General features: G+C 43.7%; 1 protein-coding gene across 2 annotated transcripts; it reads left to right on the top strand.

Annotated features, from left to right (window-relative positions):
• The first annotated feature begins 7,850 nt into the window (after positions 1 to 7,850).
• Positions 7,851 to 20,902, top strand: ALKAL1 (ALK and LTK ligand 1). 2 transcript variants are annotated; one of them, XM_055546841.1, is made up of 5 exons: positions 7,851 to 8,364; positions 14,681 to 14,734; positions 16,217 to 16,297; positions 17,509 to 17,588; positions 20,368 to 20,902. In XM_055546841.1, the coding sequence occupies exons 1-4, from the start codon at positions 8,205 to 8,207 to the stop codon at positions 17,586 to 17,588; spliced, it is 375 nt and encodes a 124-aa protein (XP_055402816.1). In that variant the 5' UTR covers positions 7,851 to 8,204; the 3' UTR covers positions 20,368 to 20,902. The 2 variants fall into 2 exon arrangements, with proteins under 2 accessions (XP_055402816.1, XP_055402815.1); XM_055546840.1 differs by having other exon boundaries at positions 17,509 to 17,584; positions 20,368 to 20,900.
• Positions 20,903 to 23,001: the final 2,099 nt, after the last annotated feature.

Below are 23,001 nucleotides of genomic sequence, written 5' to 3'. Positions count from 1 at the left end.
GCGACCCCATGACTGCAGCCTGCCAGGCTCCTCCATCCATGGGATTTTCCAGGTAAGAGTACTGGAGTGGGATGCCATTGCCTTCTCCGAAAAAGCCTGTTAATGAAAGTGAAAGAGGAGAGTGAAAAAGTTGGCTTAAAGCTCAACATTCAGAAAACGAAGATCATGGCATCTGGTCCCATCACTTCATGGGAAATAGATGGGGAAACAGTGGAAACAGTGTCAGACTTTATTTTTTTGGGCTCCAAAATCACTGCAGATGGTGACTGCAGCCATGAAATTAAAAGACGCTTACTCCTTGGAAGGAAAGTTATGACCAACCTAGATAGCATATTCAAAAGCAGAGGCATTACTTTGCCAACAAAGTTCTGTCTAGTCAAGGCTATGGTTTTTCCAGTGGTCATGTATGGATGTGAGAGTTGGACTGTGAAGAAAGCTGAGCGCTGAAGAATTGATGTTTTTGAACTGTGGTGTTGTAGAAGACTCTTGAGAGTCCCTTGGACTGCAAGGAGATCCAACCAGTCCATTCTAAATGACATCAGTCCTGGGTGTTCTTTGGAAGGAATGATGCTAAAGCTGAAGCTCCAGTACTTTGGCCACCTCATGCGAAGAGCTGACTCATTGGAAAAGACTTTGATGCTGGGAGGGATTGGGGGCAGGAGGAGAAGGGGATGACAGAGGGAGAGATGGCTGGATGGCATCACCGACTCAATGCACATGAGTTTGGGTGAACTCTGGGAGTTGGTGATGGACAGGGAGGTCTGGCATGCTGCAATTCATGGGGTTGCAAAGAGTTGGACACGACTGAGCGACTGAACTGAACTGAACTGAATTTAGCTTGTCACTGGCTGAGATGGTGGTGGTAGGTGGTCCACACAAAAATGACACACACACAGAGGAAGCTTTACACGGGGTCTGAAGAGGGGCTCCAGGTCCAGTGTGCCCAAGACAGCCGTCAGCCTCACATGTCAGTGGCATTTCTAACACACAGGTTTGAGAGTTAATTGAGAAATCTTAAGGAGAGGAACCAACCTCTCCCTTCTGTAAAGTGTCAGCCGCTCAGTTGTTTCCGACCCTTTTTGACCCCGTTGACTGTAGCCCACCATGGTTCCCGTCCATAGGATTTCCCAGGCAAGAATACTGAAGTGGGTTGCCATTTCCTTCTCCAGGGCATCTTCCAGGCCCAGGGATTGAACCTGGGTCTCTCACATTGCAGGCAGATTCTTTAGTGTCTGAGCCACCTGGGAAGCCCAGCAGACATTATTTGCAGTCAAGAGCCTGCTATGGCCACTTCCTCAAAAGGAGATCAGTCTCATCCAAAGAAATGAAAACATCGTTCACATCGCCAGCAGAGGACTGAAAATTGTTCTTGCTGAACTACAGGATCGCATGGCAGCTGGCCTCTGGCCATCCTGGGATTTCTACATTTGTATTTATTTTAAAGGAGACTAAAATTAAATTGAGCTTAATTGTGGGTGGGTGAGTGTGAGTGGGTTGTTCCTGTTATGCAGGGAGGAACCAGAGGCTTGGAGAGAGTGAGGTACCCTAAAGGTCACCCAGCTATGAAGTGTAGAGCTGGGATATACATCCAGGTAGATTCCCTGAGATGCCCATTTCCTAGAAATGCCACATTAGACTCTATCTTCTAGTCTACTTCTTTTTTTTTTTTTTTAAGCTCTAACAGTTTAAAAAAAATTTTTTTTTTTTTTGGTCGCACTGGGTCTCTGTTGCTGCACGGGGTTTCTCTAGTTGTGGCACGTGGGGGCTGCTCTTTGCTGCAGTGTTCCGGCTTCTCTAGTTGCAGATTATGGGCCCTAGGGCATGTGGGCTGAGCCTACTGTGTATGGGCTGAGCCTACGGTGTGTAGGCTCGGTAGTTGTCACTCCTAGGCCCTAGAACACAGGCTCAGTAGTTGTGGCCCTCGGGGCTTAGCTGCTCTGAGGTATGTGGGATCTTCCCAGATCAGGGATCGGACCTGTCTTCCCACACTGGCTGGTAGAGTCTTATCCACTGTTCCACCAATGAAGTTTTACTTGAGTTAACTGCAGCTACTCCCTGCTGGTACCATGCGTGACCCGTGACTAATGTTTATTGCTTCAAGTCCAGACTAACAGATACTATGTTGTTGCTCCTTCACGATCAGAGCGCTGTCTTGTAATTCATTTTGCTCTGTGTAACACTGCACATTATAAAAGTTTATTAAATGTTTTCAAATTCCAATCTTTTACTTGGTTTGAATTATCCCCAATCACTTGGATGGTTTATGTGCACGCAGCACAGGACATATACAGTTTCAGAATTTGTAATGCTTCAAATGTTCGCCTAAGAGCATCGCAATTTGTTTCTGTGTCTTTGTACCTGTGTATCTCAGCTCAAAAGTATGAACAGAGCTCATGACGATGCTCTTGCTAGAGAATTATAAGTACTATCTTTGTCCTCCCACTTTATTTAAGTATGCCACTTAGCTGATTCAGAATCATAAAAGTGACATAAAGGTGGCTCAGACTAAACACTTGTGAGAGGAGGCACACAAATTAAGCTTTTCATAGTTCTGACATCATTTAGTAACATCTTTAAAGAGCCCCATGTATCCAGAGTGGTGGCCACTTAGGACAGCATGGTCACATGTGTTTGTATGTCCTCAAAGCAGCATCTTGTGAGGTCCACTCTGTTGCCTCCTTCAGTGGAGACCATTTGTGGGCAGTCAGGAAGCCTATATCACCCAGGAATATCACATGGTACCAATATACTGGATAATTCTCTTCTAGCCTTGCCTTGATTTTAAAGGTATGTATGGGGACTTCCATGGGGGTCCAGTGGTTAAGAATCCACCTTGCAATGCAGGGGACATGGTTCGATTTCTGGTCTGGGAAGATCCCACATGCCATGCAGCAACAAAGCCCATGTGCCACAGCTACTAAGCCTGTGCTCTAGAGCCCAGGACCTACAACTACTGAAGCCCACACACATAGAACCTGTGCTCTGCAACTAGGAAGCCACAGCATTGAGAAGCCCGCACACTGCAAGGAAGAGTAGCCATTAGAGAATGTTTGTGTGGAGCAACAGAGAGTGAGCGCAACAAATAATTAATAATAATAAAAATAAAGGTATGTATGGGCAAGGTATGTAGAGAGACCTGAGAGAAATCACAGAGAGAAAGCAGTTTTCCAATATCCCTAGACCTATACGTCTTTTCTTTATTTTGTTGCTGTGCTATGTGCTAGGCTGTAAGTTGTTTTTTGTTCCAAAGATGATAAGAAATATGGAATACTTGCCACTCAGCAGGTGGACAAAAAGCCTGGTGTTACCTGTCTGCTCATCTGACTCGGTGATGGTAAATGAGATTGCTGTCACATTTATCACAGGCTATGGATTCTTTGTCTTACTTTCCTGATATTTTGTGTAGCGATAAGGAGGGAGGAGAAGGGGATAACAGAGGATGAGATGGTTGGATGGCATCACTGACTCAATGGACATGAGTGTGAGCAAACTCCGGAAGTTGGTGATGGACAGGGAAGCCTGGCGTGCTGCAGTCCATGGGGTCGCAAAGAGTCGGACACAACTGAGCGACTGAACTGAACTGAAGGAGAGTCTTTGTCCATAATGTAACTCATTAATGCCAAAGCTGGTTAATTATAAACATTGCTGAAATGGTTGATAGAAACTGTATGTTGTCACAAAACCAGTTTGTTATAGGAAATTTAGTCATAAATATGCCTCTTATTCATTTGGTATAAATCACCTTACTGATATTCTCCTTTTTCTCTCCCTTGTCCCGCTATATAATTGCATGAACCACAGCAAAAACTCTGAAGGGTTGGTAGATAAAAAGAAAAGTGTGTATGTGTTAGTCGCTCAGTCGTGTCTGATTCTTTCCAACCCCATGGACTGTAGCCCACCAGGCTCCACTGTCCAAGGAATCTTCCAGGCAAGAATACTAGATTGAATTGCCATTCCCTTCTCCAGGGGATTTTCCCAAGCCAGGGATCAAACCTGGGTCTCCTGCATTGCAGGAGCATACTTCCATCATATTTACAGAATTTGCTGTCTGTTACTCAATTCAAACTATATTTATATTGAATGAAGTTTAGGTCAAGTCAGACAGTAAAATATTATGTAACAGTCTTAAAGTCTAGAGTATGTGTGTGTACAGAATTCCATTAACATAGGCAGGAAAAAAAGTTATGAAAGAAATTGAGTTGTATAAGGGATTATAGTTAAGAGAAAGGTGAGTGTGAAATGTAATACACCTAGTTCTAGAGAGAAATGAGCTTGAAAGCTTTTGTTTCTATAGGAAGGGGCTTGGGTCCATAAGGCTTCCCTAGTAGCTCAGCTGGTAAAGAATCACCCACAATGCAGGAGACCCCGGTTCGATTCCTGGGTTGGGAAGATTTTCTGGTAAAGGATAGGCTACCCACTCCAGTATTCTGGCCTAGAGAATTCCATGGACTGTATAGTCTATGGGATTGCAAAGAGTTAGATATGACTTAGTGACTTTCACTTCACTGGGTCCACAAACTCCATGACATGCTTTGTCTTGGAAGTTCTCCCAGATTTTTGTGTTCCCTGAATTCAAAACTGAATTGAGGTCCTGAATTTCTAACAGACAACCCTGAATCAGTAATCTCAGCTGACCTGAAGTAGGACTTCTATTCACTTTGGTCAAAAAAACAACCTTGTTATAAAAGAAGGTACAAAATACATACAGAGATGACGATTTTAAGTTTACATTATTGATCATTTTGGGAAAGTGTAGCAATGAGTTTTTCAATTGTGCCTTTTACTTAATCTTTTTTCTTTCATTTTGGTCATAGTGTATGGCTTGCAGGTGGGATCTTACTAACTAGATCCCTAACTAGAGATTGAACCTGGGCCCTTGGCAGTGAAAGTTCTGAGTCCTAACCACTGGACAACTAGTGCCTTTAGAAATCTATCTTTTAAAAGTGTTTGAGAACATGAATAGCCAAAACAAGATAAAGAAAGGAAAACAAAATGGAAGCATCGCATTTCCTGATGTGATGTAAAACTTGATTACAGAGCTGTAGTCATCAGAACAGTGTATGCTGACAGAAAAACAGACACACAAGCCAATGAAACAGAATAGAGAACCTATAAATAAAGGGTCGTTAGTAATATGTGGTCAGTTAATTTATGGTAAAGAGGCAAAAAATATACACTAGGGAAAGGATGTTCTCTCCAATAATTAGTGTTGGGAAAACTGGACAGCCATGTTCAAAAAGAATAAAATTAGATTACCATCTTACACCATATACAAAAATCAATTCAAAATGGATTAAAGACCTGAATGTAAGATCTGGAAGCATAAAACTCCTAAAAGAAAGCATAGCAAAAAATCTCTTGACGTTGGTCTTTGCAATGATTTTTTAGATTTGACACCAAAAGGAAGTGCAACAAAATAGGAAATTAAGCAAATGGGACTACATAAATATAAAAGTTCTGCACAGCAAAGGAAACCACTCCCCAAATGAAAAGGCAATCTACTGAATGGGAGAAAACACTTGCAAACTATGTATCTGGTAAGGGGTTAATATTCAAAATGCATTAAAAATTCACATGATTCAATACCAAGGCCCCCTGCTCCCCAAACAACCTGATTTAAAAATGGGCAGAGGAACTGAATAGACATTTTTCAAAGAAGACATACAAATGGTCAGCACATACATGAAAAGATGCTCGTTGTTGATCATCAGGGAAAATTTTAACATCACAACCACAGTGAGAGATCATCTCACAGCTGTGAGTATGGCTGTGATAGAGTGAGTGCAAGTTGCTCAGTTGTGTCCGACTCTTTGTGATGCCATGGACTATACAGTTCATGGAATTATCTAGGCCAGAATACTGGAATGGGTAGCCTTTCCCTTCTCCATGGGATCTTCCCAACCCAGGAATCGAACCGGGGTCTCCTGCATTGCAGGCGGATTCTTTACCAACTGAGCTATCAGGGAAGAAAGGCAATAAATAGCCTCGGTGAGGATATGAAGAAAAGGGAATCCTTGTGCACCGTTGGTTCACAGTTGGTTCAAAATAAGTGCAGCCAGCATGGAAAACGGAACTACCATGTGACCCAGCAGTCTTGCTTCTGGGTTTACCCTCAAAGGAAATGAAGCTGTATCTCAAAGACAGGTCTGCACTGCCATATTCACTGCAGCATTAATCACAATAGCCAAGATCTGGAGCCTCCTAAGTGTCCATCAACAACAGATGAATGGATAAGGAAGATGAAAAAGCAGGAAACCCTGTCGTTTATGACAACATAGATGGATCTGGAGGGCATTACACTAAGTCAGATAAGCCAGGCAGAGAAAGATAAAATTGCATGATATCACTTACATGTGGAATTTTTTTAAAAGTCAAACACATAAAACAGGGAGTAGAAAAGTGGTTGCCAGGGGTTGGGGGCTGGGGGAAATAGAGACAGGTTGGGGAAAAGGGTACAAACTTTCAGCTACAAGATGAACAAGGTTGGAGAGTGATTTTTCACTGACAAATAGGTGATGGGTTCCCTGTCTCACTGTTGGTTCTGTGTCTGTTCTTCCACCAGCATCATTTCACACTGTAGTTTTCCCACTATTTTCACAGTCATTCTCAACTTGTATTTCTGATTAAAATTACTTTTTGCAATATTAACACCTGTCAATGTCTCTGCACTGCTAACGTTGTCTTATTTCCCTTGAGTAGAGCTGTGAGTTTATTCCCCTTCACCAGGGCCTGACCACACCCTGTTTTGTTTTGTTTTGTTTTGTTTTTTCACTGAGCTCCTTTGGCCATGTGTCCCACGGTGGATTCTCTCGCTGCTGTGTTTGCTGTGAAAATACCAGATTCTTGTGCCTCTTTACTAGTAAAGTGACAGGAAGCATCAGTCGTCACCTGGAACACGTGTGTGCATGCCTGCTCAGTCACTCAGTCGTGTTCAAATCTTTGCCACCCCGTGGACTGTAGCCCACCAGACTCCTCTGTCCAAGGGATTTTCCAGGCAAGAATACTGGAGTGGGTTGCCCTTTCCTCCTCCAGGGGATCTTCCCCATCCAGAGATGCAGCCCCGCGGAAAACACACTTTGCTATCAAGAGTTTCACTCAAAGCCACGATTTTATAGTGAGTCTGGGTGAACTCCGGGAGTTGGTGATGGACAGGGGGGCCTGGCGTGCTGCGATTCATGGGGTCGAAAAGAGTCGGACACGACTGAGCGACTGAACTGGACTGAACTGAACTGTAAGGCTTGCTTTGTTTTCGCGATTTTCCGGACATTTTGGCAACACCAAGTTTAGAAAAACCACTTGAAAAAGTTGGGATTACTTTTGGGGATTTGTGAGTGACAAGATGTCTTTGTAGGACTGTTTAATGTTACTCCTCCCCTCTTCCACCAATTGTGTGCACTTTGCATCTGAGGAGACAATAAGCAATCAACTAATTAGCCAGCGATTTCAAAACTTTTTAACATACATAATATAAAGCAATAAAGAGGGCTAATGAAATGTCTAGAACCTCTGTAATTCACGGGACGCGCCTTGATGAGAGATGCCCATTTTGTTTTAATAAAAACAGCTGGACTTAATCTCATTCTCTCTCGTGGGCATCCACCAGTGGCTGGAAAGGAGGTCTTTGTCTTAAGGAGACCACCCCGGCGGACTGCTCTCCCGAGCGCACGGTTAGGTGGCGGCAAGGGGTACCAAGCGGGGCCGAGGGCCGGGGTCTGCGGTGGGCGGGAAGGAGCCGCTGTCCTCCACCCCCTCCCAACCCAGGCCCAGGTCGGGGGAGCGGGCGGGGCTCCGGGCTGGGGGCGGGGCTGGGGGCGGGGCTCAAGCTCCGGGGACCTACACCTTTCAGACTGGGAGCCGCGTCTCTGCCGCCGCACGCCGCTCCCGCGCTGCTTTCCGCGGTCCAGAACGGGAAGTTGCCGGTTGTCTCGAGCCGGGTGGGCTGGACGCGGCGGTAGACAGAGTGGGCCTTGCGCGGGGAGCCCGGACACCCGCAGAGCCAAGGCTGGGTCGTCGGAGAGGCTGAGCGTACTCTTGAGCATCCGCGCTCTGGGACTTGCCCTGTTCCCCTAGGCAGCCCGAGTCCTCGTCCTGCGTCCGCGCCCTGCGTCCCTCCCCGAGGCACGCAGGTGTCGCCCGCCGTCTGTCCTCTGGGAGCGGACCCTCCGCCCGGCACCCGCCTGCTCTCCGGCCGCTCCCGCGCGCTCATGCGACTGGCGAGGCCAGGCGCCCCGGTGCCGGCGCTGCTCCTGCTGGCGCTCGTCCTGGCCCCGCGAGGGACGCAGGGGAGGCCCGGGGGCAGCAGGGGCGCGCACGTCGCGGGCGAGGAGCCGAAGCCGTCCCTCCCCGCGGCCTCTCGAAGCTCAGGTGAGTAGCCCCGCGCCCCGAGCCTGGGGCTGGGGGGCTCCTACGGCCCCGAGCGGCGCTGGGTTGGGGCGGCCTGACGGTGCACCTCGGAGAATAGGCGTCGGTGCCGGTACCTGGCGCTCAGGGAAGGAGGTCATGAGATTATTAGATGTACCGCAGCCGAGACTTTAGTGACCAGAAACCCATCTGGCAGAAGAACCAGCCCGAAGCTCCCCTTCCCGGTGTGGGAGGCCTTGGGGGTGCGGGCTCGCAGCCCGAGGACCTGCCTTTGCGTCCCAGAGGCAGAGGCCGGAGGACAGGTCAGCACCTCGCAGGACCTCGTGCCGGTCTCTCCGAGTTTGGGGATAAAGTTAGATCACCGGCGTCTGGAGCCTCGACGCTCTTCTGCGTCCTTCGGAGCTGGCGAGGGGGCTGGTTGGGGATGCTTAGCTGAGTCCCCTCTCCCCGCCCCAACGCTGCCCACGGCTCCCGAATCAGCTCTGGGCGCTCAGGATCCTGACCACTTAGTTGCCCAACGAGTGATGGAGTAGAAGGGGTGGATGGGGAAGGAGAAGTAGCAGCCAACGTCGGGGGACACCGAGGTGGAGAGGATGGCGGGTGAAAGAGCAGGAGACATGAGAAGCCCAAGACTAGGAGGACTGACCGGGCGCTGGGGTGCAGGGCGCGCGCAGGGCAGGAAGGCGGGGGTGTGTGGGAGTGAGGGGGTAGGTGGTGGGTTGGGGAGGAGGAGGAAGCCCCTCAGAGGTGTCTCTGGAGCCTGTGCGCACGTGGAGATGCCCGCCTAGGCTGGGAGCAGAGGCGCCCCTGGGGGGTGTACCCCCTGAGAGGTCGCAGCACAGGGCGGCAGTCTTGCTGTCGTTTAGCCGCTCAGCACACACTGGACGTGCTTTGATGGGTGTGGGAACACAACGAACCAACATGACTGGTTCTTGTGCTGAAGGAACTCGTGTTAGACTTGTCTACCCGGAATGTCTCTGCAGTCTGGTCCTGCCTTTGTCTTGTCCTGCCCATCAATCACCCTGGTTCAAGCCAGACTGTTTGCCTAGAGCCAGGAGTGCCCCCTGCTGGGGCCTCAGAGTAGACGGTGGGCTTTCATTACTCGCATCCTGGCTTCTCCACTGTTCCACCATCACACCAGCAGAATGGAGCAAAGCATCATGCCCAGAATTCTGCAGAAGAAGGGGAGCACTGGGGTCTCCTCTACTGAAATAAAGACAGGGTTGGCTGACTGAGAAATTGGGCAGTTGTGGGACTAGAGGGAGTTTGGAGGAACTTGGGACAGAGAAGGAATTGGTGTGCAATGTGTAACAGGTGGTGCTAGTGGTAAAGAGCCCACCTGCCAATGCAGGAGACATAAGAGACAAAGGTTCGATCCCTGGGTCAGGAAGATCCCCTGGAGGAGGGCATGGCAACCTATTCCAGTGTTCTTGCCTGGAGAATCCCATGGAGAGAGGAGCCTGGCGGGCTATAGGCCATAGGGTCGTATAAGAGTCGGACACGACTGAAGCGACTTAGTATGCATGCATGCATGCACACACATGGGAAAGAGAAGTATAAGAGGGGCTTTTTGAGAGTTTTGATAGAAAGGCTTTGCCTTTTCAAGAGGTGACAGTACATTCTTCTGCAGACTGATGGAACCAGATTTGTGTTACTATTTTTTTTTTTTAGTATAAAACCTTGCTGGCATGAGGCTTATAGCAGGGATGTAAAGGCCATTTATGAACAATTACAAATGAATATTCTTTGTAGCACCAGACTATTTCCTCCTGTCACAGATAAGCAGCGGTTTCTCTGGGTTTTCCAGGGAAGTCCTAACTTCTCTTGATGGCAGGACATTAAGTCCCCTGTGACCTGCCCTCTCTTCCTTTCTGGGGTTCTCACAGGGTTCAGGTCGCATGGGTTGGTCCTGCTCCTCACAGACTGACAGCTGCTGCCTCTGCCTTGCCGCCAGCCCCAGGAACACACTTCTCTTGCCTCTGACTGTCAGAATTCACCTCCTTTCACAGGCCCTCTTCCTCTGTGATGTCTTTGCATCTGTTTCCTTGTTAAGACAAAACAAATCTGAATCCTAAATTCTTTGCAGTATCATCAGTGAAATATTACAGATGCTGTACATCCCAAAAACGTATTCTATCAAGTTCAGTTCAGTTCAATCGCTCAGTCATGTCTGACTCTTTTCGACCCCATGGATTGCAGCATGCCAGGCTTCCCTGTCCATCACTAACTCCCAGAGCTTACTTAAACTCATGTCCATCGAGTCGGTGATGCCATCCAACCATCTCATCCTCTGTCATCCCCCTTCTCCTCCTGCCTTCAGTCTTTCCCAGGATCAGGGTCTTTTCCAATGAGTCAGTTCTTTGCATCAGGTGGCCAGAATCCTGGAGTTTCAGCTTCAGCATCAGTCCTTCCAATGAACACCCATGACTGATTTCCTTTAGGATGGGCTGGTTTGATCTCCTTGCAGTCCAAGGGACACTTAAGAGTCTTCTCCAACACCACAGTTAAAAAGCATCAATTCTTTGGCACTCAGCTTTCTTTATAGTCCAACTCTCATATCCATACATGACTACTGGAAAAACCGTAGCTTTGACTATATGGACCTTTATCAGCAAAGTAATGTCTCTGCTTTTTAATATGCTGTCTAGGTTTATCATAGCTTTTCTTCCAAAGAGCAAGCATCTTTTAATTTCATGGCTGCAGCCACCATCAGCAGTGATTTTGGAGCCCACAGAAATAAAGTCTGTCACTGTTTCCATTGTTTTCCCATCTGTTTGCCATGAAGTGATGGGACCTGATATCATGATCTTTGTTTTTTGAATGCTGAGTTTTAAGCCAGCTTATTCACTCTCCTCTTTCACTTTCATCAAGAGGCTCTTTAGTTCCTCTTCACTTTCTGCCATAAGGGTGGTGTCATCTGCATATCTGAGGTTATTGATATTTCTCCTGGCAATCTTGATTCCAACTTGGGCTTCATCCATTCCGGCTTTTTGCATCATGTACTCAGCATATAAGGTAAATAAACAAGGTGACAATATACAGCCTTGACGTACTCCTTTTCCAATTTGGAACCAGTCTGTTGTTCCATGTCCAGTTCTAACTGCTGCTTCTTGACCTGCATGCAGGTTTCTCAGGAAGCAGGTAAGGTGGTCTGGTATTCCCATCTCTTTAAGATTTTCCACAGTTTGTTGTGATCCACACAGTCAAAGGCTGTAGTCAATGAAGCAGAAGTAGATGTTTTTCTGAAATTCTCTTGCTTTTTCTATGATCCAACGGATGTCGGCAATTTGATCTCTGGTTCCTCTGACTTTTCTAAATCCAGCTTGAACATCTGGAAGTTCTCGGTTCATGTACTATTGAAGCATAGCTTAGAGAATCTTGAGCATTACTTTGCTAGGGTGTGAGATGAGTGCAATTGTGCATGAGTTTGAATATCTTTGGCATTGCCTTTCTTTGGGATTGGAATGAAAATTGACCTTTTCCAGTCCTGTGGCCACTGCTGAATTTTTCAAATTTGCTGGCATATTGAGCCTTTTCACAGCATCATCTTTTAGGATTTGAAATAGCTCAGCTGGGATTCCATCCATTAAGTATTGTGGTACAATTTTAAATAATTTAAACACTAGGTATATTAAAAACCACTATATAAAAAGACACTAGGATGAGATGGTTGGATGGCATCAACCACTCAATGGATATGAGTGTGAGCAAACTTCTGGAGATAGTGAAGGACAGGGAAGCCTGGTGGGCTGCAGTCCATGGGATCACAAAGATTAGGACACTACTGAGCAACTGAAGAAACAAAGTATTAAAAATCAGGGCACCCACACATATGACACACATGTGTCCTTGGACTGTCAGCTGTGAGGGCCTGGGAGCAGCCACGTCCCAGTAGCAGCAAGTACATCACCTGGTGTCCAGACTTTGGTTCTGATACCATGCTCTGTAAGAGGAACTGGGGCTCCTCGGAGAAATGACTGATGTTAACACAGGACAGGAGATGACTCGGGATGAGCTTGGAGCATCTGTTTGTACCTGAATATAAGGAAGTGATAAAAATTCAAAACACCATCAACAACCCCTCCCTCCAACGATGGCAGATTTTTACTGGAAAGAATTCTGTCTCATGTCTTCTACTAACCACAAATGACAAATGCATTAGTTAGTAATATTATATCATATTGATTATGAAGGAACTCAGTGCTGAGGATTCAAGATGTTTTATGTCTTTTTTGGAAGATCTAGAGTACAGCTCTCAAACGTGCAAGTGACTCTCCTAAGAGTTCTCGTTTAAAGTGACTCTTAGATCTGGGCCTGAAATCCTGTATTTCTTACCAACTCCCAGAGATCCATGGAACTGAGCTACTACTACATATGAATTGTTTTAAACACTTATATTTTCCCTCAGTGATTCTTTCAGCCCTGATGTAATAAATCTAGTTCTTATTTTTGAAAGTATAATTGTTTTTATATTGAATTGGCCAAAAAGTTCATTCGAGGTTTTCCATTGGCTAGTATAGGAAACCCCAAATGAACTTTTTGGCCAACCCAATATATTGGGAAAGAGAAGAAACTTGGGGTTTCCCAGGTGGCACTAGTGGTAAAGAAACTGTTCACCGACACTGGAGACATAAGAGACGGGGGTTCTATCCCTGGTCCAGGAAGATCCCCTGGAGGAGGGCATGGCAACACACTCCAGTATTCTTGCCTGGAGAATCCCATGGACAGAGGAGCCTGGTGGGTACAGTCCATAGCATCTCAAAGAATAGGACAGGACTGAAGTGACTTAGCAGAATAAGCATGTCATCTCTTTAAAGGAAATGGTAACTCAAGGAACTATATAACAAATATTTCAGTTCAAGTACATAAAAATGGTGGATTGAAGCACACAGTAACACCCTTCAGCACCTCAGAAGGTACTAAGGATCCACCAACATGGCTTTGTATAGAATTGATCATGGCAGAGCAAATTATCTTTTTGGTAAGATATTAAGTTATATGCAGGTAAAAGCAATCACTAAAACACATTTTTTGTTATTTTCTAGTTGTTCTGTGTTATGATTTTTTATTATTTCACATGATCTCTGGTCATTTTTAAATAAGAAGTAGGAACAAGAGATAAGCTTGCCAACATTATATACATAATATGCAAATCTGTTCCTTTAAAAATATATTGTTGTAAACTTAAAATTGATGAGGGTGGCAGATGGTAACTGTTTTGGTTAAATAAAAACTAGAAATTTTCATAAATTGGATGAATGAGATGAGAGGTTATTCAAGTTGCTCCAGGATAATTTTCATGCATTATCTAGGGATCTTTTTATTTTTAATCCATCTGTACATGGAATCTCTTATACCATTGTCATTAGCTACCAGAGGAATGAAGGATACTTCTATCCTTGCACTGTCCGGCATGGTAGCCACTGGGTACTTATGACCGCTGAACACTTGCAGGGTGGTTGGTCCAAACTGACATGTGCTGTGAGTGGTAAATACATCTCAGATTTTGAAAATTTAGTATAAAAAACATAGACCGCCTTCTTTCGTGCATGTGTGCTGAGTCACTTCAGTCATGTATGACTCTTTTTGACCCCATGGACTGTAGCCCTCCAGGCTCCTCTGTCCATGTGATTCTCCAGTCAAGAATACTGGGGTGGGATGCCATTCCCTTCTCCAGAGGATCCTCCTGACCCAGGGATTGAACTGGCATCTCTTACATCTCCTGCATTGGCATGGGTTCTTTACCACTAGTGCCCCCTGGGAAACATTGATTACACATTGAAAGGATTATATTATGGACTTACTAGGTTAAACGATGGAGAAGGCAATGGCACCCCACTCCAGTACTCTTGCCTGGAAAATCCCACGGACGATGGAGCCTGGTAGGCTGCAGTCCATGGGGTCGCTAAGAGTTGGACACGACAGAGCGAGACTTCCTTTCACTTTTCACTTTCATGCATTGGAGAAGGAAATGGCAACCCACTCCAGTGTTCTTGCCTGGAGAATCCCAGGGACAGGGGAGCCTGGTGGGCTTCCGTCTAGGAGGTTGCACAAAGTCAGACACGACTGAGGTGGTTTAGCAGCAACAGCAGCAGCAGCAGGTTAAACGATGTATTAAAATTTCACCTAATTTTTTTTTACTTTAAAAAATATAATCAATATTTTGCATTGTTAAATATTACAAAATATTTAAAATTTTAAATCACTATTTTCAAATATTTAAAATTACTAAATTATTCTTTTGAATTAGTGGTTCTAATGTTATTTTTAATGAAGACACATTGGAGAAATTTTAAAGTTTTTCTTTTTTTATTTTCAGAAATATTCCCAAGAGATTTGAACTTAAAAGATAAATTCATCAAGCATTTCACAGGTAAGCATGAACTTTATCAGTGGTTCAATTAAATAAAAAGACTGTATGCAGATTACTTCATGAAGGAGTGAGGATTTGAAGATAGATGTCTGTGAGAGGCTCACAGTTGGGTCAGGAAGGTGGACAAATCCCATTACCTAGTATTATTACGATATAAACCAGATCTGGGTGAGTGATAGAAGTGTAAGCAGAGTTTAGGGAGACACAGGAAGTGGATGGTTTTGCCAAAGACTACGAGGAACGGCTGTCGGGGACACAACGTGTCAGGTGGGCTTTAAGGATGAGTAGGATTTTCCCTTACCAGAGAGGCATTCTGGTCAGAAGGAATCCTTTGAACACATGGTGTGATCTGGGACAGGACCTGGGCCATTTAGGCAAGAGTGTGTGTGGCCGGGGACAGAGTATGGCTGGATCGGTGGGTGGAGTCATGTGACGAGCTCTCCGTGATACAGTAGGGGTCTAGCCATGTTGCCCGGCCAGCAGCACAGTGGAGGTGTTTCGCTCAGGGCAGAGCAGACGTCCTGATGGCCTATTGTCACCGGGTCAGTACATGTAGCTTCCTCTCCCACGGCACTCCTGGGCTGTTCGTGCAACTTGGTGAATCATTATAGTTATCCTGTGCCCCACATTCTAGCAAGTCACCTAATCATTGTGAACTGTGCACCCCACCTTCACTCCATTCCTAGTCTTTTCCTAGTGGTGAAGAACCTGCCTGCCAATGCAGGAGATACGAGTTCCATCCCTGGGTCGGGAAGATCCACTGGAGAAGGAAATGGCAACCCACTCCAGTGTTCTTGCCTGGAGAATCCTATGGACAGAGGAGCCTGGTGGGCTACAATCCATGGGGTCACAAAGAGTTGGACACAACTGAGCAACTTTCTCTATCGGCACTCTGGGCTCTCCTTCTACTACTTCCATAAAAGCAGACTTCAGACATAGGGATGAATTTTGGTGTGGACTGTCTTGGTTTGTGGGGAAAGATAAGGGAAGTCTCAATACCCTGTCCACTTTACAGTAGTCCTTGTCGCTTATAAGACACAAATCAATCTAAGTAGAAAGTGGAATAAATGTCCCTGCATAGAAACTTCATTCCTGTTAAATACAAAACTGAAGAGCATAAAGTAGAAACCAGAGATATTTGTTTTTTCATTCTTCACGTCCTCTTAATTTGCTCTCTGCAGATTTTCCCCCTCTCCTATCTGGAGCTTTTGTCTCTTAATTATTCTGAAGAGTTTTTCTGAAATTGAAGGTTCTTTTATGTGAGTGGTTGACACTGTGGAGTGAATTTTGATTGTTTTTTACAGACACACCTCATTGCCTCCTCCAGAGTCTGGGTCGGGGGAAGACTTGATCTTAGGCAAGGTCTTTTAAGGGCATGGGAAGATGTAAACCAGGGATATCATCACTATGCAGAAAGTGCTAGGGAGTTTGTTTGGAAAACACAGCGACGTGTACCATAAGCGTTCTTTCCCTGTGCGACAGGGCCAGTCACGTTTTCAGCTGAGTGCAGCAAACATTTCCACAGGCTGTATCACAACACCAGGGACTGCTCGACGCCAGCTTGTAAGTAGCTTGGGTCGTTTTCGTTCTTTTAAAAAATTCTTTGGGATTTCCTTAGTCCTAGGGGCTAAGACCCCGTGCTCCCAGTGCAGGGGGTCTGGGGCTCAATCCCTTGTCGGGAAACTAGATCCTGCCCCAACTAAGACCTGGCACAGCCCCCCAAAAAACTTTATCCAACTGTAGATGCATGTAATCTTAAACTTCAACTGTCTGTGAGTGGGAAATAATAGACTAAATATTGTAAGACGTGCTGTTTATAATATTGATGGTACTCACACTTAACATGTTTGTGTTTGTGCTGTTGACACTGTAAAGGAATGAAACCACATTCTAATTGGGACTATTTCAGACAAATCTGAAAAGAGCCAGATTTCCTTAAGGACCACGGTATTTGTCAGGATTTAAACATTTTATCATTTTAAAAATCCCTTGGCACAAATAAGGCAGTCTCATATAAATGAAAAAAAAATGGCCATGAAGTATAAGTAAAAATTTCCTCTTAAGTTTTTAAAAAAATAAATAGTTTCATATCACATCATTTATATAACAAGTAATAGATTTTTTCCTGAATAATGGTAGCATGTATTTTAAAGGTTGTCTAATGAGTTTTTTTGGATACTTAAGTTACTGAACTGAGTAGCAATTCTAAACATAATATTTAAATGCTCTCCTTTATCTAAATCGTGATTAAGTATGGTAACTCGTTGCCTGTTTTTAAATTCCTTTCTCAGTCTAAACTTACTTTTCAAAGACAATGAACTTTAAACATTTTGTAGTTTTTTCTTAAACTAAATTGGTCATCTTGAGGGATATTTAATTTTACCCAGGATGTTGAGTCAGAGTTGTAAGTTTTTCAAAAATGCTTGCGTTTGATGACTAGGGAGGACGAGTCCTGTTGACATCTAGGCAGAATGATTAAGTGGTAGCTCAGCCTGGTGGAGAAACTTTGGGCTTTGGAATGAAGCTGAATTCTAGCTATGAGATTCTTAACATTTTCAGGCTGTTTTCTCATCTCTACAGTGAAGACAGCAATAGCGTCCAGCTGCTTACATCAGTAGGAGAATTAGAGAGAAAATCCAGATAAGTCCTTGCTCTATTAGATGCTTATTAAATTATAGCTATCATTACTAAGTACTAGTGACAATAATTTAACACAGCTTTTCCCACGTTTGTAGTAACTATACACATAATTATCTTTTAAATGTTTTCCCTAGATTACAAAAGATGTGCTAGATTGTTAAAAAGACTAGCAGTGAGTCCTCTGTGCTCGCAAACGGAGAAGACCTACGTGTGAGTATGTATTTATCAATTTTCCTTTTTCTGTTTAACAGCTTGATTTCTTAAGAAATTTTGAACAATTAAAAAACCCCAGGAAGCTGATTTTAGCACCACCTAATGAACTTAATCTGTGGATTTTCCACTTAGTGTTAAGGTCTGGCCTAAATGGTGTATTAAATTAATAAAAAAGTATGTCCTCAACAATGATTGAATTAATAGAAACAGATTTTTTGGCAACCTTACTGTTCCTGAGTGATTTTCAAAAATATTTCAAATTTGATGTTATTTCATATCACATGCAAATATACATGAGATGAACAAAACTATTTAAAAGTCTACCTTAAAAAAAAAAACTGGTCAAAATAGATACAGTCATAATTTAAAAGTAGACACAGTATAATAAAAGTAGGACCCTAGAATTTTGATTTATACAATACAGGTTAAGATAAGAGACACAGTATTAGAAGAATAGAAGGAAAAGCAAATAATCAAACACATGATGAACATGTAGGCATTGTCTGCTCTGGTATATATTTTGCCAGAGTGAAATGGTAAGTTAGAATTTTCATTCTGGCTAAATTACCCTTGGAGCTCTAGAGCAATAAAGTATTGGTATGACCTAAATAAATCAAATGTAAATTCTAACATTTGTTTATAATTATAGAAGCCCCACCAGGGCTTCCCTTGTGGCTTAGCTGGTAAAAAATCCGCCTGCAATTAGGGAGACCTGGGTTTGATCCCTGGGTTGGGAAGATTCCTTAGAGAAGGAAATGGCTACGCACTGCAGTATTCTGGCCTGGAGCATTCCATGGACTATGTAGTCCATGGGGTTGCAAAGAGTCAGACACAACTAAGCGACTTTCACTTTCATAGAATCTATGGGAAAGACTGAAGGGTATTCATTTCTGGGCAAAGATCTTTCTAATCTTTATTGTTCTTTCCAGTGTAATACAAAGTCAACATTTTGGGGGTGTGTTGGGGGGTGGTGTCAGTGTATCAGGACCATGGACAAGTCCTTTTAAAGACACTGACTCCTCAGCTTTTGAGTCTTGGAGAATCTGTAATCTAGAAGTATCTGTGAATATCTTCAGAGAAGGCAATGGCACCCCACTCCAGTACTCTTGCCTGGAAAATACCATGGACGGAGGAGCCTGGTAGGCTGCAGTCCATGGGGTCGCTAAGAGTCAGACACGACTGAGCGACTTCACTTTCACTTTTCACTTTCATGCATTGGAGAAGGAAATGGCAACCCACTCCAGTGTTCTTGCCTGGAGAATCCCAGGGACTGGGGGGGCCTGGTGGGCTGCCGTCTCGGGTTGCACAGAGTTGGACACAACTGAAACGACTTAGCAGCAGCAGCAGTGAATATCTTAATCTGGCCAGTATAACTTGTTCAGTCACTCAGTCATGTCTGACTCTGTGACCCCATGGACTGCAACACGCCAGGCCTCCCTGTCCATCACCAACTCTTGAAACTCATGTCCATTGAGTTGGTGATGCCATCCAACCATCTCATCCTCTGTCGTCCCCTTCTCCTACCTTCAATCTTTCCTAGCACCAGGGGCTTTTCAAATGAGTCAGCTCTTCACATCAGGTGGCCAAAGTATTGGAGTTTCAGCTTCAACATCAGTCCTTCAAATGAACAATCAGGACTAATCTCCTTTAGGATGGACTGGTTTGATCTCCTTGCAGTCCAAGGAACTCTCAAGGGTCTTCTCCAACACCACAGTTCAAAAGCATCAATTCTTTGGCACTCAGCTTTTTTCATAGTCCAACTCTCACAGCCATACATGACTATTGGAAAAACCATAGTCTTGACTAGACAGACCTTTGTTGGCAAAGTAATGTCTCTTCTTTTTAATATGCTGTCTAGGTTGATCATAACTTATTCTATCTCAAATAACTATATGGGAATTTACTTCTCCATCTGATAGTTTTGTGGTGACCTTTACTGAGACAATTCTGACCTACTGTTGTTGCTTTTCTTATATTAAAAGCAATGATAAATTAATAATAATAATTGGCACTCAATTCTGCATATTGAAAGTTGCTGAACTAAAAAGCTGCCCTTTTTTAGATTAAGAAATCGAGCTTATGAGTAATTCTTATGAGTAAGTTTATATAAAGTCCAAAAGGCAACATAATAACTGGAAAAGTTCTCAAAGAAACAAGTATTATAATTTAAAATATTAAATGCAAACTTACATTCTCCTTGGACAAGGTTCATAGAGGACAGAGCTGATAAACAGGCCCCTTTGAAATTGCAGAGTTTGGAGATTTAGTGAGGTCTTCTGCAGGAGTCATCTCTGATGGTTTGTCTCCAAGGAGTTAACAAGATGTTAGAGTATTACAGATTAATACATTTTAGGAATATTTTTGCATCATTTAGGTGATGCCAAGTTCATTTTTTGGCTGATGCAGGTGTCTCATTAAAACTTCAGTGGTGGAAGTCATCATTTAAACTTTCTAGGGAATTCCCTGGTGGTTCAGTGGTTAGGACTCAGTGCTTTCAGTGGTTCAATCCCTGGTTGGGAAACCAAGATCCTACAAGCCGTGCAGTATGGACAAGAAACATATTTGAAAAATAAATAAAAAAACGAACTTTCTAAAAGTACGGATAAACCCTTCGCCTGCTCCACACACACCTTAATGTACACCCTCAGGGTTACACTATAAATTAAGAGTCCACAGATTCTTTAAGCAAAAGAAAATATAGCTATATTAAAACTATGCATATGTGTAAGTAGGATAAAAACCTGGTCATAAATGACATTTTTTCTTCTTCCCTCTCACAGGCATTTCTTAAGAATGTAAATCTAATTTGAAAGAAAAAAAGTATCTGGGATCATACTAAACATAAAAAGAGATGAAACTTCTAATTTCATGGTGTATTAAGATGAGTGAAATAAGAAACTTCTCAGAAATAGCTGGTGATCTGTGTCCAAGCGTAAGACAAGATCTTCCCTGGTTTATCTTCGTGTATACAGAAATTTGAAAATGTTGAATGCAAAGTTCAATTCATATATTGCAAATAGAATATTAAAACTTATGCTATTATACTTTATTTTTGCTATATATATGTTATTTTATTATATGGCTAACATTCTATATATGTATGAATTATATATTTAATTATGTAAATTATGTCTGATCATGCCAAAGAAAAATGATATTTTGGGTATGAGTTTTCACAACATGCTTGTTGAATAATCATGTATGAAGTCCCCTTTTATAATTATAATTTAATAATATTTAATACATCTATTCAGAATTTGTTTTTATTTGCATTAATTTGAGCTGTAAATTTTATTAAAACTGAAATATGAAAAAAGTCTGTGTTGTTTTTCTTTGAATTAAAGGCATTTGTAGGAGAGGTCATATTATTGAAATATGATACTCTCTCTATATATATTGTTCATATTCATTTTCTGAACTGATAACTAGGATCCTGAGACCTTTTTTGAATTTGGAGCATATGGTGAAGTGAAAGTCGCTCAGTTGTATCTGACTCTTTGTGACCCCATGGACTATACAGTCCATGGAATTCTCTAGGCCATAATACTGAGTGGGTAGCCTTCCACTTCTCCAGGGGATCTTCCCAACCCGGAGATCGAACCCAGGTCTCCCGCATTGCAGGCAGATTCTTTACCAGCTGAGCCACTAGGGAAGCCCATGGTATTGCCACCTTAAATAAAAAGTCCGCATGAACCTCGTGGGGAGAAGAACGTGTCGGTGCTTGGGGCTTTGTTTGGAAAACAACACACCCTGATGCAATTCATCCATTTCATTTAAAAACAATAATGGAAAAATGAGAAACCTAAATAAGACGATAGGAAACCCCATCCTTTCAGAGAAGGCAAAACATGATTTGCTTAACAATGCATCACAGTATGGTCACGGCTTTTTTAAGGCTTCTACCCTGTTTGTGCTGGTGTCATGGAGACGGGGCTCCGGACTGGCCGTTGCTTCCATTTTTAGCTCCTTTGTCCCTCCCGTAACTGTCCGTACGTTTGTTTGTGTCTGAAACACACACACGTCTTTGTCCATCAGAAACACAAGTGCAGAGGGCCCCTTTGGTTGCAAGGATATTGTGAAGCTACATTTTCAGTTTTCAGTTTTATTGGTTTTGGCCTCTGGGCAAAGATGGACAAATAAAGACACAAAACAAACTTTAGTGTGTGAGTGAAATTCTGCTGTAATGCCATGTAGGGAAGAATGAGAATACCAGAGTTTTAGTCCCTTGTGTTTACATAGTGATTATAATATTGGAAACATTTGGAAATCTTTTTTTTTTTAAAGGATGAGTTTATTGATTTATTTTTGGTCTTCATTGTGGCGCTCAGGCTTTGGTGCCCTGGAGCATGTGGGATCTTAGTTTCCTGAAGGAAAAACTAGGAGGGATCATACCCGTGTCCTCTCCATTGGGAGGCAGATTCTTAACCACTGGACCACCAGGGAAGTCCTGGAAAGCTTTACTCATGAATCTCTATAGAGCTGGCGTCCTCTATATTATACAAGCAAAGAGGCGATTGGATGGTGGCAAATGAGAGTTTATTAGTGAGACATAGTTGGCTGAAACAGAAAACAGCCTAAACGAGCTGTATGATTGGTATGGTTTCAATCAGGTAGGTAATTTCAGATGGAATCCTAAGAAATTAGATTTTAAACATCCTCATGGATGACTAACATGCCTCACTCAGAAACGTAGCCTATGCCGTGTGTGTGTGTGTGTGTGTGTGTGTCTGTGTGTGTTCGTTGCACAGTTGTGTCCGACTCGTGGCAACCCCATGGAGTATAGCCCTCCAGGCTCCTCTGTCCATGGGATTCTCCAGGCAAGAATACTGGAGTGGGTTGTCATTTCCTACTCTAGGGGATCTTTTCAACCCAGGGATCAAACCTGGGTCTCCTGCATTGCAGGTGGATTCTTTACCATCTGAGCCCCTGGGAGGCCCATGCTATGCTACATGTCTACTCAAAACCTACAAAGATTGACTTAAGATATCTGTAGTTGACGTTTATATTACTCCAATTGATCTTTGAACAACATGTTTCTGAACTGTGTGGGTCCACTTACAGTGGATTTTTTCCAGCAGAGAACGCTGCCGGTCTTCACAGCCTATCCCAGGTGGTTGAACCCAAGGATGTGGGGAACCGTGGCCTGGAAGGTTATAGTCAGAGTTTTGACTGGGCAAGGGGGGTGGTCAACACTCCTAATCCCACGTTGTTTGATATGATTTTCTCACTGTGCTGACTTTGACAGAGGGGAGTTAGAGATAAAGGGTCTTTTAAATTTGTTTCCACGGAGAGAAATTTCTCACATGGGGAGATGAGTGATTGAATGAGGTAAAATATGTTTATTTAGTAAAGTCGGATCTCAGATGACATCTCAGAAGTCATCTCGCTGTCTAAACAGCAAGACAGGAGGGTGA

Source organism: Bubalus kerabau, chromosome 14 (assembly GCF_029407905.1).
Source record: "Bubalus kerabau isolate K-KA32 ecotype Philippines breed swamp buffalo chromosome 14, PCC_UOA_SB_1v2, whole genome shotgun sequence".
NCBI lineage: Eukaryota > Metazoa > Chordata > Mammalia > Artiodactyla > Bovidae > Bubalus > Bubalus kerabau.
The sequence above is the reverse complement of the archived record's forward strand: the minus strand, read 5'-3'. Positions and strand labels throughout refer to the sequence as shown.

Coding starts and splice junctions, on each gene's coding strand:
- ALKAL1 (XM_055546840.1), top strand. CDS start 8,205: ATGCGACTGGCGAGGCCAGGCGCCCCGGTGCCGGCGCTGCTCCTGCTG. Junction 8,365..14,680: donor CGCGGCCTCTCGAAGCTCAG/GTGAGTAGCCCC, acceptor TTTTATTTTCAG/AAATATTCCCAAGAGATTTG. Junction 14,735..16,216: donor ATTCATCAAGCATTTCACAG/GTAAGCATGAAC, acceptor CCTGTGCGACAG/GGCCAGTCACGTTTTCAGCT.